Raw genomic sequence first — 17223 nt, 5'->3', positions numbered from 1 at the left:
AGGTTGTTTCTGAGTGTTTACTGTTACAGTATGGCAGTGAACAATCTTGTACATGTTTCCTTGTATACTTGTACTAGAATTTCTCTAGGGTGTTTACTTATAAGTGAAATTGATGAGTTGAAGGGAATGTGGGATTCTTTTGGTCGGCTTTCCCTCCTATTCCCCTCCAGATGAGGGAGGTTCAGAACCATAGATTTGGAATTTATGCGCTATCTAGTACCGGTAGGGTAGGAAGCTTGATAACCAATTTTTTCATCACATAGATAAGAAAGGGGGACCCAAGATCATAGTAGCAGAACAGATGTATTTGTTGAAGGGAGAATGGAGTGGTAGAAAGATCTTCGGTCTTGGAGTTCAGATTTTGGCTCTTCCTATCTCTTGGATCTTGGGTGCTTACCTGTAAAATGGCACTTATAATCAGTCTGTCCCATCCATTTACCATACATATTTAAACACACACAGACAATACTAAAATAGCTCTCTTAGAGGCAAAAAGCTAAATCTTTAAAAAGAAGTTACTTGAAATAGCTAATTGAAATTTTGTTTGTTCCACAGGAAGATTAATACCAGAAAGAAATTAAAGTCACTGGTATTGGTGTTTCCCTTTTGTTTCTTTGAATCCTTTCAGAGGATATATAGGTTATTTTATCTTCCATTTGATTCTCCCTCCTTACCTAATGAAATCTTTAGCTAAAGAGCATGCCTAAGAACTTCGTAGCAATAAGATTTTTGACCAGTTAAAAATTAAAAAATAATCACTACTGTATTTTTGTGTGTTATTTATTATTATTATTATTATTATTAATTATTTTTGTGCTAATTTATTCATTTAAAAGACTTCTTTTATATTTTGAGATTACATTCTTACCGTTGTTAATGGTCCTCAGCATCTAATGGTGAAGATAGATGGTAGGTTTAGTTGGTTATTGCGTATGTTTATTTTTGCTTTACTTTCTTAGCAAAATAAAAAGTTTTACTAACCCATGTTGGTCCCAAAATTTATTTGGAAATTATTGAAAGAGATTGTACTTTATTCAAGACTATAATTTCCTGATAGCTAGAATGTTTTGGAGGTTGGCTTGTATTGTACCGATAAAAGTATAAAGAATGTCGTAGTTATTTAGTGTGAAAATGGTCTGAGTACCAATCTAAATGAAGAGGACAATTAGAGTTACAAAATGTTAGGACTATAAATTTTGATTTGAGCAAAGGATGTTAATATAAGTTTCTAAAGGACAAATAGAGTCGCGATTTCTTTTTAAAAGCCAGGATATTTCACAAGGACCTTCTAATGGGATGTTTTTGTTTCTTTCCTGAGGGGGAAAGAACATTGTTATTACTCAGAGCTTTCTTTCAAGTGGCTGACTGCTTTTCAAAGATTGAATATAGATGGTACTTGACTTAAGTCCACAGGGTGTAGTGGAGGTGGCCCTGGCCCAGCTCCCATTCAGGCTTTTTGCATTTGAGCTAAGTGGTGCTGGCACAGTTGTCCTGATGCCAACACATGCTGCTTTTGGCTTGAAAAGACATCCTAACCATGAAAGCTGGAGGCAGTATGAATAGCCCTTCATCAAAATAAACACAAAATACCCTTTTTTCCCCTTAAAAAAAAAACGCCTGCTGCAACTGTTAATACTAAGTAAACTTTTAAGGTAGCTAAATTAATGAGTGTATTGAGAGATTAACTATATCAGTATGATATGATACTTTAAATTTTTTTCTGTTTCATTTTTCTTGAACAGAAACACCATGCTGGACAGCCAGCGTCAACAAAAGCATTATGGAATCACTTCTCCAATTAGTTTGGCATGTCCCAAAGAAATTGATCATATTTACACACAGAAATTAATTGATGCTATGAAACCATTTGGAGTGTTTGAAGATGAGGAAGAATTGAACCACAGGTATGTCATTTAAAAATGCAAAATATTTCATAGTACGTTATTTAATCATTAATTCTGCAAATGTAAAGTACTTCCCATGCCCCTGCCAAGGGATGCAAAAAAATGACAAAATGAAGAGAAATTTTGGCCCACTTAGAGCTTATTTTTTAGGTGGAGGTTATAGGAAAAGACTGACAATAAGCCAGATAAATAAAATAAACAGAATGTTACAGATGACATATGCTGCTGAGAAAAATGAAGCTGGAAGTGGAGGTTATTTGAAAGGCCTTATTGACATTTAAGGAAAAATTTCAAAGTGAGAGAGGGAACCATATAGATACCTGAGGGAAGAGCACTCTAGCAGAAGATGAGAGGCAGGAGTGTACCTGCTATATGTAAGGAATTACCTAGTAAGGTAACCTGGGTATCCAGAGAAAAGTAAGTAAACGGGTGAATGTGGGCTCAAAGAACTTGAGGTGGGAAGTTGCTTGGAGGGAGAGCTAGGTCACTTAGGACCTTGTAAGTCACTGTATAAGTTTTGGCTTTTAGTCTGAGTGAAATCAGAAGCCATTAGGTTTTTGAGCAGAAGATTAACATGATTTACTCATGTTTTAACGCAGTCACTCTGGCTGCTATATTGAGAATAGCCTGAGAGGGATTGAGGGCACAAGTCAGGAGACTGGTTAGGAGGCTATGATAAAAACTCAGGGAGGAAAGGATGGAGGGTTATATTAAGGGGGATATTAGTGGAGATGATAAGAAATAGAATTCTGGATATATTTTAAAGGTAAGGTTTAATGACTGGAATATATGTGAGAGACAGAGGTTAAGGATGATGCCAAGGTTTTGGATCTTAGCACCTCAAGGGATAGAGTTCCATTACCCGGAGAAAGCTGAGGGAAAAGCAAGTTTGGACATCTCAGGAATTCCATTTTTCATATGTTTTCCTTGAGATGTCTAAACTCTACTTTTCTTCTTTCTTCTTTTTTTTAATGTGGATTTAGATATGCTATTGGTTGAAAGTTTGGTTTAATATCAAACTGCTGTTTTTAAGTAATGTTTTTTTCTTTTTTTTAAAAGATTTTATTTATTCATTCGATAGAGAGAGAGATCACAAGTAGACAGAGAGGCAAGCAGAAAGTGGGGGGGAAGCAGGCTCCCTGCTGAGGTAGAGAGGCCCAATGCAAGGCTCTATCCCAGGACCCTGACATCATGATCTGAGCCGAAGGCAGAGGCTTAACCCATTGAGCCACCCAGGCACCCAAGTAATATTATTTCTTAAAAATTAGTCAATATTTGAAGCCGGGGTGGCTCAGTCCGTTAAGCGTCTGCCTTCGGCTCAGGTCATGATCCCAGGGTCCTGGGATCCAGTCCTGCATCAGGCTCTCTGCTCAGCAGGGAGGCTGCTTCGCCCTCTCCTTCTACCCCTCCCTCTATTCATGCTCTTTTTCTCTCTTAAATAAACAAATAAAATCTTTTTTAAAAAATTAGCCAATATTTAATTTACCTGTTTTCATTATCCAAAGATCTCTGACTATAGATGGGAGAATGCTAACCTCTATCACCACATTGAGTTTATTTTATTCCATAGTAAGGGCAAGAAAGTTGACAATTCAGTTGGCCTCTGCAGACTTATTGAAGGCAATTTTGATTTTTTATTAAACTTCTTGAATTTTCAGGGTAGCTCAAAGACCCACATAGTATCACAATCGTCATTTCTTTGGAACTCTTGGGGACCCAAAGCATCAAAGAGATGTGCCATGTATTGACAGATGTGACAGCATTAGCCTATTTATAATGTGCTTTTACTCTGGCGCCAACATAAAGATTCTGCCTACAGTTTAACTACTTTTTTAAATACTGTTTTTGGGTTTTCTTAGTTTTGATCTAAAGCATGTTATTTTTTGTTATAGGCTTGTTGTTCTTGGTAAATTGAATAATTTAGTAAAAGAATGGATTTCTGATGTCAGTGAGAGTAAGGTAAGACTCTAAACTCGTTGGATTCAGTTTCATTATGTCCTGATCATTAGTCCTAGTAATAAGATGCAGGAGTTGAGAATAATCTGAAATAGACTTTTTGGTATACTTGGTAATGAATTGTTCTAGACAGTTAAGTCTCTAAATAATGATAATGAGATAAATAAATGAGAATTTACCCCAGTGTCTAGCTACAATCCTACATAGATTTCCTGCTTGAATTACATGTGGTGTACCAAAATTTAAATATCAAGGGATTTTACTTTAAAAGCCAGATTTCAGACATCTTGTGAAATACCAGATCTGGTAACATTGGGCCTGCCTTGTGCAAGGCAGGAATAGGCTTGAATGGTTTTGGGCTCCTGCCCTCCAGTCCCTTGTGGCCCCACCAGTCCTGCTCTCTCTGACATAGCACCTGTCATATATCAGTCAGTTTCTGGGTTTCTTATGTGTACCCTCCATTTGCATACTTGCCTGACCCCTGAGATATAGGAGTTTGCAGATCCTAATTTATAATTATGCAACCTTTTTTCCCTCTAGTAGCTTATTTTTCTTCTAAAACAAGTTACATATTTCCTACTTTCTTAGAGATTTTGGATGTAATTGAATTTTCATATGTTTGGGAATCATCACTGAATATTATTTTAGTGGCTGTACTTAATCAAAGTAGGGTGTATGCAACTGGGTGATACCATTTGCCCCTTCACTGAGTGACCCAAACTGTTGTATTTTAAGTTTTGTTTGCTTTTTATCATTTTTATAGTTTTCCCATCTTTTTCCCTTAACAGTTAGCTGGAAGTTAATATATCACAGCAGTCAGTGTGTCTCTCTGTAAACTCTCTGCTCCTTAATCTACCTGGATTTAGAAATTAAATAAACACCTGTTAGAATTCTTTCTTTTTCAAATTTTAGTATTTCTTTCTGTGCCTATGGCACATGTTTAAAATTGGTTCTTTTCGACAGAATAAGGTCATGAGGGACTCTGCTAAGTCTGCAGTCATCAGGTTTAAATAAATGGTCTTTATGTTGTTTACTTTTGCTGCCAAACAGCTCTCTGACTCATTTCTGAACTCTCAGCAGGGTTATCAGTAGTTGAGATTTTCAGATAAGTTGAATTCTGAGCAGGTGAAATGCTAGTCATGAGAAACAAAAAAAAAATTCATGTTTGTTTTTCTGCTACTAGGTAATCAGCTCCATAAGAAAAAAAACCTGTCTTGGTCACCTACATAATCTCAGGACAGAGCTCAGGCATTAAATAAATGTTAAAGAAATCTGTTGTCCCTCTCTGATCAGCCCGTAAATACTATGGGTGTGCAAACAAATACTCAAATTGCTAGAATTATTTTAAAATCATAAGCTTTATGACTTTGTGTGGTCTTTATGTCAACTATTTTGGTTCTAGCAAGGTCTTTGCTTCCATCCCTATTCTAGAATGCATTTGAAATAAATGAAGTAGTATTATTCACAAAAGAGACTATATTAATTTGTTGAGAGATGTACCTAACTAATTTTATTCAGGGTTTCTTCACACTTAACAGAAAATTCTGGTAATATTCTGTGTCAAGGTCAAAAGGTGGTTTTTTTGGTTTGTTTTTTGTTTTTATTAAATTGCTTTTTCTCCCATGTTACTCATATTAATACTTTAATCTGCAGAAAGCAATCGCTGGCTTACATTTAGTTTCTAGGCATAAAAATTTAAGACTTTGCCATAATTTGGATTTTCTTTTTAAGCAAAGTGAATAAAATATCATTAAAAAATATTTTTTTAATTGTTTTTTAATCTTCCACTGTGGATAAAGTGATTTTTTTTTTCATTTTCTGTATCAACTATTCCTTTGATTTGTGCATATTTTAGTCCAGAAAATATCAGAAGGGTTTGAGTTAGAGCAAAGATCATTTGACTGTTCCATGTACAACTGGGATATTTAAGCTATAAGCCATCTACAACTCAAACAGATCATTTTAGTTAAATACTGTGGTTTGTGGTAAAAATATTTTACTTTGATCGGTGTACCACTTTCTCATTAATTATGCAAGAATCTTGCTTTTCAAAGTAGGAAAGTAAACTAAGATAGAAATTAGGAAGGTAAACCAAAAGGTCCTATCTTCTCTATCCTTTTGATTCATATTAATACATTTACTGACTTCTTTCTAGTTCTAAAATCATGTGTGGTAGTCATAAACATTAATATCCATTCAACAGAAGAAGTAACAAATATAATATCCTGTTACATAGTTTTATTAAGTTAATTAAGGGATATTATTCTTTGAAGCTCGCACTGGGCATTATAAAAAACAAGTGAGATAGTAGATACAGTTCTTATTTTCAAGGAGTTTAAATATAGTTGAGGGGATGGAACATGTATTCAGGGGGATAAGGTCAGTAATAAATGTAGTATAAAAAAGTTAAAGATAATAGTGCAGGAACACAGAAGGAAAAGAGCTTCTTACGGAAGGGGTGGATCATCAGAAGGCTTCATGAAAAAGGTGGAACTTGAACTTTGAACAAACAGATGGTATTGAGATACCCAGAGAAGATGGGCAAGCATTTGAGGTGGGGAGAATGGCAAGTGCGGTGGAAAGGATACTGGATTATGTAACATGTCGGCAGTTGGAGATTCAAAAGGGAGTATCAGGAGACAAGGCAACAAAGATCCCGTAAGACTACATTGTGGAGATTCTCAGGATCCAAGGATCAGTTAGTCAGAGAAGTAGTCAGAGAAGAATGTGTTAGCAATGTTTGAGCAGAAGTCAGAGAAGAATGCATTAGCAATGTTTGAGCAGAAGAGTTATATAATAGAGTAAGAACATCAAGTGAATTTTCTAAAAAATGGAATAGGAGAAAATAAATGAGGTCAAGAAGGTAGCTTAAGATTCTATTAAAGCCTAGAATTAAGGGCACAGTAGTTGAATAAAAAGGAGGTGACATGTAGGGATATAAGCTAAGAATTGGTAAGCCAAGAAGAATAATGACTAGGTACAGGTATTAAGGAAAATGAGGAACAGAAAGAGAAATCAGAAGAGATACTTGGTTTATCATAGGAAGAATATTTTGTTTTAAGCAGGATATTGAAGTGGACCAGGATGTATGAGTAGAAAATACCTGATGGGAAGTTAGAATTGGCTCCAGAGAAAAATGAGTTATAGTTCTGGTACAGTCCAAAAGCTTTCATTAAAGATGTTAAATTACCTCGTACAAGGAGGTCTTTTCAAGATGACCACTTTCTTGCAGAAAGGTTGCATAAGTTCAATCAAGAAATTAAGTGTATTTTTCCCAGAAACTAATGGGGAAGTGGAATGAGTTAAGTGTATGATACTATAGAGAACTGAAAGTGCATTCGTTTGGTAGTTAAGAGCTCCTTGGTGACAGAAGGATGGAGTCAAAGACAGGCAATTGGAAGGGAACAAGTAGGGTCAAGTGATAAAAAATGGTTTTCTTAAGAGAGATGTGTGCATGTATAGTAGGTATGAATTTGTTTTGTCTTCCCTCTAGGAATACTCTCATTACTTCAAGCTGCAGCCCAAAGAGCTCTGAAGTACTTTCAGAAATCTCAGTTTCCCAAAGTTGACAAATATATTATATATTGGTAGTATTTAGGCAATTTTTATGCTAAATAATTTCAACAATCAAATGCCATTTGTTTAATTTAATTTAATTTAATTTAATTTTAGAATCTCCCACCTTCTGTTGTGGCTACTGTTGGTGGTAAAATTTTCACGTTTGGCTCCTATAGGCTTGGAGTACACACCAAAGGTAACTGCTTTTCTGTGTTCTGATAAAAACTTTCAGTAACAAATTCTTGTTATTCATAATTAGAAGTACAGAAGAAAAACCCATTATCTCACTACTCAGAGCTAATCATTGTTAATATTTTCCTGTATTAATCTTACATATTCTGAACATAATGTTTTTATGTGTTTTAACAAAAATATAATGCATACTTAATATAGTCTTAATTAGAAATACTTTGATTTACAGGAGCTGACATTGATGCACTTTGTGTAGCTCCAAGACATGTGGAGAGATCTGATTTTTTTCAATCTTTTTTTGAAAAACTGAAACATCAAGATGGCATTAGAAACTTAAGAGTAAGTATCCTCTGGTATTTAATATTTTGAACTTGTTAATAAAAACTTGGGCTTATGATTTTTGATATACTTAAGAAGTTGCTATATCTTTTTAAAATAACAGATGGTTAAGAACATGGACTTTATAGTTAATACAGACCTGGGTTTGAATCTAGAATCTACGACATATTAGCTCTTAGATTTTAAGTTACCTGTGTTCTTTGAGCCTGGTTTCCTCAAAGCTGTAAGATGGAGATGTAGTGATAAATTTTTTAAGGTTTTTCTGAGGGTCAATGAGATAATTGACATTAACATTGACTAATATTTGATAAGTGGTTGATGCATATCAAATGATAGCTGTTAGTATGTGTAAGATTCAGTTACTCACTCTCTGTGTGCATATCTAGCCATTCATTTAGTAAATGAAATTTCAACACCAGTGATTTGTCAGATACTGTCCTTAGTCCCACAAATACAGTAATGAACAAGACATAGTTTATGGGAGGGAGAGATTAGGGAAACTAAACAAACATAGCTTTAACGCAGTCTAAGCTAGGGTAAGTTGAAAGGATCTGCATTATTTGGGCATTTGGGAATGGAGAAGGAGGTTAAGAATTTGTTAGGTTGGGGGATTAAGAAAGCTCAGAAAGAGGACATTTCTACTGATTCTAAATTACATTGTATTAATAGATTAATCATGAGCTCTGATTATATTTTAATTTCCAACACTAGTTTTTTTTGTAAATATTTGGTGTTCAGGTTTAATCTCAACAAATAGTGAGTACCCAAATGATAGCAGTTCTGTCTGCCAGTTTCTGATGAGTATCTTTAGGAGGATAAATAAATTAGTTAATTACTGACATGACATTTTCTCTATCTGAAGTAACACAGTCACAGGGTAAAAGCACTTATTTACTTGGAATGTGATACCAAGAACATTTTCTTTTTAGCAAAGGTATTCACATCATTGGCAGTTAGGAAGGATAGAGAAAGGATTACACCTTTAGAGGATTATTTACCTGTTTTAATTGTTGTCCTCTTTTGTAGGCTGTAGAAGATGCCTTTGTACCTGTTATAAAATTTGAATTTGATGGAATTGAAGTAAGTGTTTAATATTTTTTCTGACTTTGCAACTGAATTAATACATAAGGCTTTTTTCAGTTTTGTTTTGTTTTTTTTCTTAATCAGACCAACAAAGACACATATTTTAAGGAATCAAATTGTTTTTAAATAGTTTCTTACCTTTTTTTCTCCTGTATCTATTGACTTCTCACTATAGAAAATGAACCAGCTTCCATCCCTACACATGATTTTTATAGACACCCTTCTGGTTCCTATAATCTAAAATAATTGTGTTATAATTTTGATTGGATCAATATTCAGTGTTTACATTATTATCTTATAAATAATGTTTGAAACTGAGCACAAAGTATACTAGATTATTGTTCTTTGTGGCATTTTGTTTCTTGGGAGTTAATAATTGTTTTGCCTTTTGTTTGCTTGGTTTTTATATGTAACACTAATTAAAAGTCAGTCTCTGCTAGCTGTCTGAATCTTCTTTAAATAGATTTAGATTTTTCAGGTGTTCCATCATTATCATCTTAAAAAAATATGTGAGTCTTCTCACATGTTGGATTCCACACCAGTTGTTCTCGATGAAGGAGAAACAGCTGGCATCCTGGATCTTTCTTTACTATCATCCTGGGATTTCTTTTTGCCTTTGTCTAGAGTTCTCTTCTTTTTTGACTTACTGTCATTTTAATGTCATTCATCCACTAGCTTCCTGTGAAAGGCACATATTTTTGAGATCCTGTGTGTTTAAGTAAAATGTCTTCATTTTGTTCTTACACCAAAATAATAGTTTGGCTGAGTATAGAGTTCTAGGTATCAGAATTTTGAAAGCCTTGCTTCATTGTCTTCTACCTTTCATGCTGTGTGGGAAAGTGTGATGCCATATTGATTTCTCATCTTTTGTGACCTGTTTGTCTCTTTGGACACTTAATATGATCTTTTTATTCCTGGGCTTCATAGTTGTAAAATTCATGGTAATGTACGTTGGTATATGTCTTTTCAGCCAAATATGCTAGGCACTCAGTAGTCCTCTTCCACTTTGGAAATTCCTGTCCTTTCAATTATGGAAATTGTATTGAATTCTATTGGATTTCCTGCCTTTCTTTTCTCTCTTTTTTCTATATATTGAACAGCCACATCTCTATATTTCTGCTTTGGGGGGTTTTCTCATCTTCCAAGCTTTCTAATGTTTTCCATTTCTGCTGTCATGTTTTTAATTTCTAAGAATAACTTTTTTATTTTTCTAAATGTTCCTTTCTATTTATGTATGTATTTATAGCTACCTATCCTTTCCTGGATATAATATTTTTTTATCTCTGCTTTCTTAAATCTGCTAAGTCTGTTACCACTTATCCATCTTCTTCCATAGTTTTTGCTGTCATCTCCTTTTATTCCCTTCATCCTAGTGGGTTATGCCTTTAGAAAACAAAATTAAATTAAAAAAAAAAATTTACTGGTGTTTTAGTGGGGTTTCAAGAGGGAGTGAATGTAAATGTGTGTTGGATCTGCCATCTTTATCTAGAAATTCATTCATAAGATTTTGATGTTCTTTTTAATGCTTGGCATATATGCTAAAATTAAAATGCTTTCCCTTAATTTGTGACTTTAATTACTGTCACACAACTTTGTAGTGATTTTCCCATGTGAGATTGCCTACATAATCTTTTTGAAGTTTTGTTAGAACTTCCCAAACTAATAATTAGAACTTTATACTTTTGAGGTTGGGTGGGTGGGGGGAGAATGGACTAGAAGGAGAAAAAGTAATATTTTTCTCTTTTTTTGCATCTTTCCAAAGATTGATCTAGTCTTTGCAAGACTGGCAATTCAAACCATATCAGATAATTTAGATCTAAGAGACGACTCTCGACTGAGAAGCCTTGATATAAGGTGTATTCGCAGCCTAAATGGTAAGCTTCTAAAAAGAAATCTCAGATATCTGCTTGAAAACAATTAGATCTATTTTGCAGAACTATTAATGGACTTTTTAAGGGATTGGATTAACTCAGTTAAAAATGATGTGATTTTCTTTATATAGATAATCTGAGCACATTTAGGCATTTTAAAAGACACACATTTATTTGAAATGTTTATGTTTATAGTGATGGTGCGCAAACTAAATGGTCTCAGGATGCCTTTGCGCTCTAAAAAGTTTATTGAGAAACCCCAAAGATCTTCCATTTATGTAGGTTATATCTGTCAATATATACCATATTAGAAATGAAAACAAAATTTTAAAGCATTTATTTCAAAATAACCCATTCTAAGTGAATATAAGTATGTTTTTGTGTGAGACTGGCTTTTTTTTTTTTCTTTTTTTTTTTTTTGGCATGTTTGCAAAACTCTTTGGCTTAATGGAAGATAGCTAGATCCCTGTATCTGTCTTTTCAGTCAATTCATTTCTTGTAATGTTTTGATTGAAGCACAGGTAGAATCTGACCGCTTAAAGATACATAATTGGAAAAGGGAGGAGAATTTTAATAGCCTTTTCAGAAAATTGTGGATATTCTTTGATAATACAGCAAAACTTGACCAGTGACAGTATCCTTTTTCTTTTCATCAGCTTTATTGAGGTATAATTACATGTCATAAAATTTGTTCTTTTTAGTACAATTCTGTAGTCTTAACCATATTCCCAGAGTCGTATGCTACAATGCAATTTTAGAACATTTTATCTTCAAAAGATCCCTCTTACACATTTACAGTCATTCTCCTTTCCAACCCCAAGTCCTAGGCAACCACTATTCTACTTTGTGTCTATAGATTTGCCTTTTCTGGACATTTCATGTAAATGGGATCATGCAATATGTGGTATTTTGTGTCTGGCTTCTTTCACTTTACATAGTGTTTGTGAGGTCTGTCCATGTTTGTAGCATATATCAGAAGTTTGTTCCTTTTAATTGGTTAGTAAAAGTGTTTTTTTAAAGGTTAATTTGAATATTGACTCTAAAGCCACATCAATTAACTTTTTATACTCTTACGTTAAAATCTATTGGTCTCTCTTGTTCTTTGAATAGATCTTTTACCCATGCGTGATTTTGTACTGTCATGGCTTGGTCATTAGGAAATTACTGGTTTACAAAGTTATTTGGATCTTCAAAATGTTAACACACATTTCATTATAAAATATCCAGGAAAATCACATTCATTAATATCACCCAGTCTCATCAGAAAAGTCTTTAAATATTGGAAAGATGTCAGTCTCACAGTAGCAGATACTAGTTGTCCAGAATTCTAATTTTACTTGAAAGCTCAAATTTTATTGGTAACAAGTTTTGTCATTTGTTTTCCTTGAAGTGAGGGGCTCACTTTGTTCATTTTTTAGGATTCTTCTAAGTAAAACTGGTATTCCTTGAAAAAAACAGGTAGTTCAGCTTTCTTTAACTTGCTCAAACATTGGATGGGTTCCTTTCCTGTTTTCTAACTTAAAATGTGTGGTGGTGAAAATAATTATTTACTAGTACAGTTTGTTGCTAAAGCTTTGGTACCAGTAAGTTTTAGCTACCACTGCTTTTGCACCACTAGCGCAAATGTTAACACAGAAAAGAGGCAAAGCTTTATTGTTATTATAAAAATAGGTTTGACAAACTTAAAAAAAAAAAAAATAGGTTAACCTAGCATTCCCAAGGGTCCAAGACTTCTCTCTGAGAACAAAACACTGGCTTATAGTGTCTTTTATCACTGCATTTTTATTGTACTTTCAGAGTACAACAGTAAATCACAGTGTTTGTGAAATAAGGTGGATGTTAAAGCAATTGTTATTGCTTTATTGTTTTGTTTTATAAGTTGGGGACATTTGATTAGCAGTAAAGACAAATGGTGAAAAAAGTGAAACTTAGATCCATCTCTTATTTTAATATTGAATTACATTAGCCATGTACTTTTTAATTCTTTAAAAGCAAAGTAATTTCTCATATATGTGCTAAATTTCAAATACATAGAGAAAATAAGCCCACATTTTATCATCTTTGGTAGTTTTAGCATTTGAGAATCTGGAAATTAGAAGTATGTCTGAATTAACTAGATTTTGTTGCATAATGATAAATGAATGCTTTATCTTTTTCAGGATGTAGAGTTACTGATGAAATTTTGCATTTAGTGCCAAATAAAGAAACTTTTAGACTCACCCTAAGAGCAGTCAAATTATGGGCAAAACGTAAGTATCCCACATCTTTTTTAAGTTTGCACTATAAAATTACAATTTTCAGTTACTAATGATAGAAGCACATATGGAAACTCCTGAGTCTTTTTATACTGTTGGGAATTGAGGTCCAGTAGATTTTGGAGAATCCTGTTTTTCACGTACAGTGGTTATGGTGCTCTGAGGGGTGACTACCCTCCTATTCCTTGGTTGAAAACTAAAACCTCCTGACTTTTCATCTCCAGTTTTAGCCAGGCAATCAGAAGGAGTTAGAACTAGAAGAGTGAAAACCTTACTATTCTTCAAGTCCTCTGTGGGCAGGACCATCTTATTCATTTTTGTCTTCCCATTACCAGCAGCATGTAGTTTGTACTAGGTATGCTGTAAATATATTAAATGAAGAACCTACAGTGATAGCTTCAACTTTTTTTTTAATGTTAAGACTTTTTTCTAATAAAGCCTGGAACTAATTTATATATACACATAGGATATGGTTCATAAAAGGCCCAATCCTGAGCTGGCATAGCACATTTTCTATTATTTGTAACTACATTTAAGTAGTGCTATACTTCTGGCACCAGGTTTTACCTAGTCTAAAACCACACTCTCTAATAAAACTTTTTGTGATGATGGAAATATTTCATATCTATGCTATCCAAAAGTAATCATGTAGCTATTGAGCACTTGAAATGTGCAACCAAGGAACTGAATTTTAAAATGGGTGGCTTAGTTTTGTTAAGCGTCTGACTTCTTGATTTTGACCCAGGTCATGATCTCGAGGTCTTGGAATCAAGCCCTGCTTTGGGCTCCATGATCTGGAGAGTCTGCTTCTCTCCCTCTGCCTGTGCCCCACCCCCACTCTCTCACACACACACACACACACACACACACTCTCTCTCTCTCTCTCTCTCTCAAATAAATCTTTAAAAAAAATTATGCACAGATATTTTTAGCATTCTCATAATTCAGAAAGAGACAACCTTATGTTTATAAACTGATGAATAGATAAACAAAAGATGATATATCCATTATATGGAATGTTGGAATATTACTTAGCAATAAAAGGGACTGAGATAAATTCCATTTATGTGAAATGTCCAGAATAGGCAAATCTATAAAGATAGAAGAATAGTCCTTGCTCTCAATCCTTGGGAGGATTGAGAGCAAACAGGAGAGGAGTGACTGTTAACGGTTTCTCTTTGGGGTGATGAAAGTGTTCCAGAATTGATTATGGTGGTGGGTACACAACTCTGTGAATATACTAAAAGCCATTAGTTTTTAACATTTTACGTTGATGAAACCTATGCTATATGAATGATATCTCCATAAAGCTGTTAACCAAAAAAATGCTACATGTGATTTGTGGCTACCATATTGGAAGTACATATCTAAAAAGACCTTTAAGCAAGTAGGATTTGTCCTTGGGCTCAGTTAACCTTATATAGTCAGGATAAAGTAATTTGCAAGAAAGGGATATCACAATTTTTCTTCCCTTACAGATTAGATTAAATACCATGTCTTGTCAATTCTTAGATGCATATTTTACATACTTTAACATATCTGAAATTGACATTTTTCTATCTTTCTTTCTTGATTAGTGGGACATAAAATAATGCTGTATTATGTAATTGAGGACCCAATAGGTTTGATGAAATATGGTAATACTTTTTTATAGATTGCTCTAAGAAACAATTTAAGAGAAATGACTAATACCAATGGTATATTGTACTTTATGGAGAGAGATTGAAATTGTGCAAAATACTGAAGTTAGTCCAGCTTTACGCTTGATTTTAAAATGCCCATGAATATGATTACTAATGAAATGTTTATTCCTTGTACTTGTAAACCCTCTAGATATCTTTCCTCCTTTCTTTCATTTCTTTCTCAACCATAGCTATTGAAAAGAGGGAAATTCCAGTGTTATATCAATAGAGCCTGGTTCGGCAGTCAGAACTGAGGTGTCTGTTTTGGAGAAGTAGGGGGACGAGATGCAGCTTATAGTTTACTAATAAAAGGTCTGCTTATTGATTGTATAATGTTATTTCCAGAGGGGAAAGGATAACAAAGAACAGTTGTAGGAACTAAGTTATCCCATTACTTGTGGTTGAATGTCATGGATGGTAGATCCTAACAATAATTAACAAATATATTAATTTTCTAGGACGTGGTATTTATTCCAACATGCTGGGATTCCTTGGCGGTGTCTCCTGGGCAATGCTAGTTGCAAGAACTTGTCAATTATACCCAAATGCAGCAGCTTCTACTTTAGTTCATAAGTTCTTTTTAGTTTTTTCCAAGTGGTAAGTATTCATATGCATACTTTATTTACTAGTTTCTGCCTTTACATAAATTTGTTCAGCAATTTAAGAGAGATGCATAGACTTTTTCTCTTGTCTTCCGTTCTTCTTAAATTAAAAGTTTAAAGACATCAAATTTGAGACAATGATGAGACACCGCATGGTGCTTTCTCCTGGGGTTGGGAGAGGTCTGTAAATGTAGGCTTTTAGCTTGAGAGTGGTCGTAATTTTTTGCCTCTGATGACTAGCTACATATAGATTAATGTCTTATATGTAAAATGGAAGTGATAATCATAGCTACTATGTGGATTTATTAGTATTTTCAGTAAAGTTAGCCCTGTTGCTATTAAGTTATCAGAGTTAAATCCATGTAAGCAAATAGAAGGAAGGGGAAAACTCAGATTTTTTTTTTTTAATTTATCTATTTATTTTAGAGTGGGGAGTGGGCAGAGGGAGAGAAGGAATCTTAAGCAGTGTCCATGCCCAGCGCAGAGCCTCATGGGCTCAATTTCATGACCCTGAGATCATGACCTGACCTGAGCCAAAATCAAGAGTCAGACACTTAACTGACTGAGGCACCGAGGTGCCCCTGGAAATTTCAGATTTAAATTAATTACAGCTTAATGAGCTAAACAGTATTTGCCCTTTCAGAAGACACATTTAAAATATAACCACTTTGTATACTTGCTTCCCTTGCATGCTTGTTTTTTTCAATACCAAATACCCATCCACAATGTTTGCTCTATGAAAGTTAAGAGAGATTCTGATGATTTTTATGTTTCATAGAGTTCCTGAAGTGAGATCCTTTGTGACTTAATTTGCCTTATTTATGTTAGGGAGTGGCCAAATCCTGTCCTGCTAAAGCAACCAGAAGAAAGCAATTTGAATTTGCCTGTTTGGGATCCTCGGGTATGTGACTTATTACTGAAACTGAACCTTCTAGGCAAAGGATGATTCTCTAAATTGCAATCTAAAAATAATTCTTCTTATTCCTGCTCATCTTCCTTCTGTATAGCTATAGTTCTTTCTGTCTGCTGTGTTTTTTGGTGCAAGTGATTGGTATTTCAAATTCTGATCCAAATGTTATGTCATTAAAAATCACCCATATGAAAGTAGATGAGTGGGTGTATCAACCAAAATGTCATAATCCATTGTTAAAAACTCTTATAAGTAATTAGAACTAATAAAGTGCTGAAGTATATAAAAGATTTACTTTGCCCTGCAATTTAAAGCAGACTCGTGGTTCTAAGCTAGCATAACTCTCACCTTGCATTTTCATTTGCTTTTAGAGTGCTCCTTCCTCTGAGTTACCTATAGGGAGTTGCACATTGAGTGGGTGCAGAAAGAAGATTAAGAATCATTGGATTAATAATGCTTTTTGCAGCTATGATACTGTATTTTCTTGGTTCTAAAAGACCATTATATATAAGATACACCATCAGTTTAACAGCTTTTCAGAGGAAAAATGCACTTTTACAGAGGTGCCTTTGAATATCAGACATACCTGACTTCAGAAATAAATGTAGTTGGGGAGGGAAAATGTACTTCTTAGAATTGAGGAAATGTAGTATTAAATTTATATTTCATATTCTTCAGACTTTTGGGGAAATGAAGTGAGGACAACTGAAATAGGAGAATAGATCAATTATTCTGCTTCTAATTTCACAGGTAAATCCATCAGATAGGTATCATCTCATGCCCATAATCACCCCTGCCTACCCACAGCAGAATTCTACGTATAATGTGTCCACCTCAACTCGAACAGTAATGGTAGAAGAATTTAAACAAG

The 17223-nt window shown here is 34.2% G+C and overlaps 1 protein-coding gene across 2 annotated transcripts in view; it reads left to right on the top strand.

The window, feature by feature from the left end:
- PAPOLG (poly(A) polymerase gamma) overlaps positions 1-17223 on the top strand; it is a 29598-nt gene that overhangs the window by 1378 nt on the left and 10997 nt on the right. For both annotated transcript variants that reach the window (XM_082746714.1, XM_082746715.1), the window contains exons 2-11: positions 1743-1904; positions 3797-3863; positions 7533-7614; positions 7840-7949; positions 8976-9029; positions 10795-10906; positions 13063-13152; positions 15299-15437; positions 16271-16343; positions 17103-17223. In XM_082746714.1, coding sequence (XP_082602840.1) covers positions 1743-1904; positions 3797-3863; positions 7533-7614; positions 7840-7949; positions 8976-9029; positions 10795-10906; positions 13063-13152; positions 15299-15437; positions 16271-16343; positions 17103-17223 — 1010 coding nt within the window. The remainder of the gene's footprint in view (positions 1-1742; positions 1905-3796; positions 3864-7532; positions 7615-7839; positions 7950-8975; positions 9030-10794; positions 10907-13062; positions 13153-15298; positions 15438-16270; positions 16344-17102) is intronic.

This window comes from Mustela nivalis (assembly GCF_964662115.1).
Source record: "Mustela nivalis genome assembly, chromosome: 8".
Lineage (NCBI taxonomy): Eukaryota > Metazoa > Chordata > Mammalia > Carnivora > Mustelidae > Mustela > Mustela nivalis.
The sequence above is the reverse complement of the archived record's forward strand: the minus strand, read 5'-3'. Positions and strand labels throughout refer to the sequence as shown.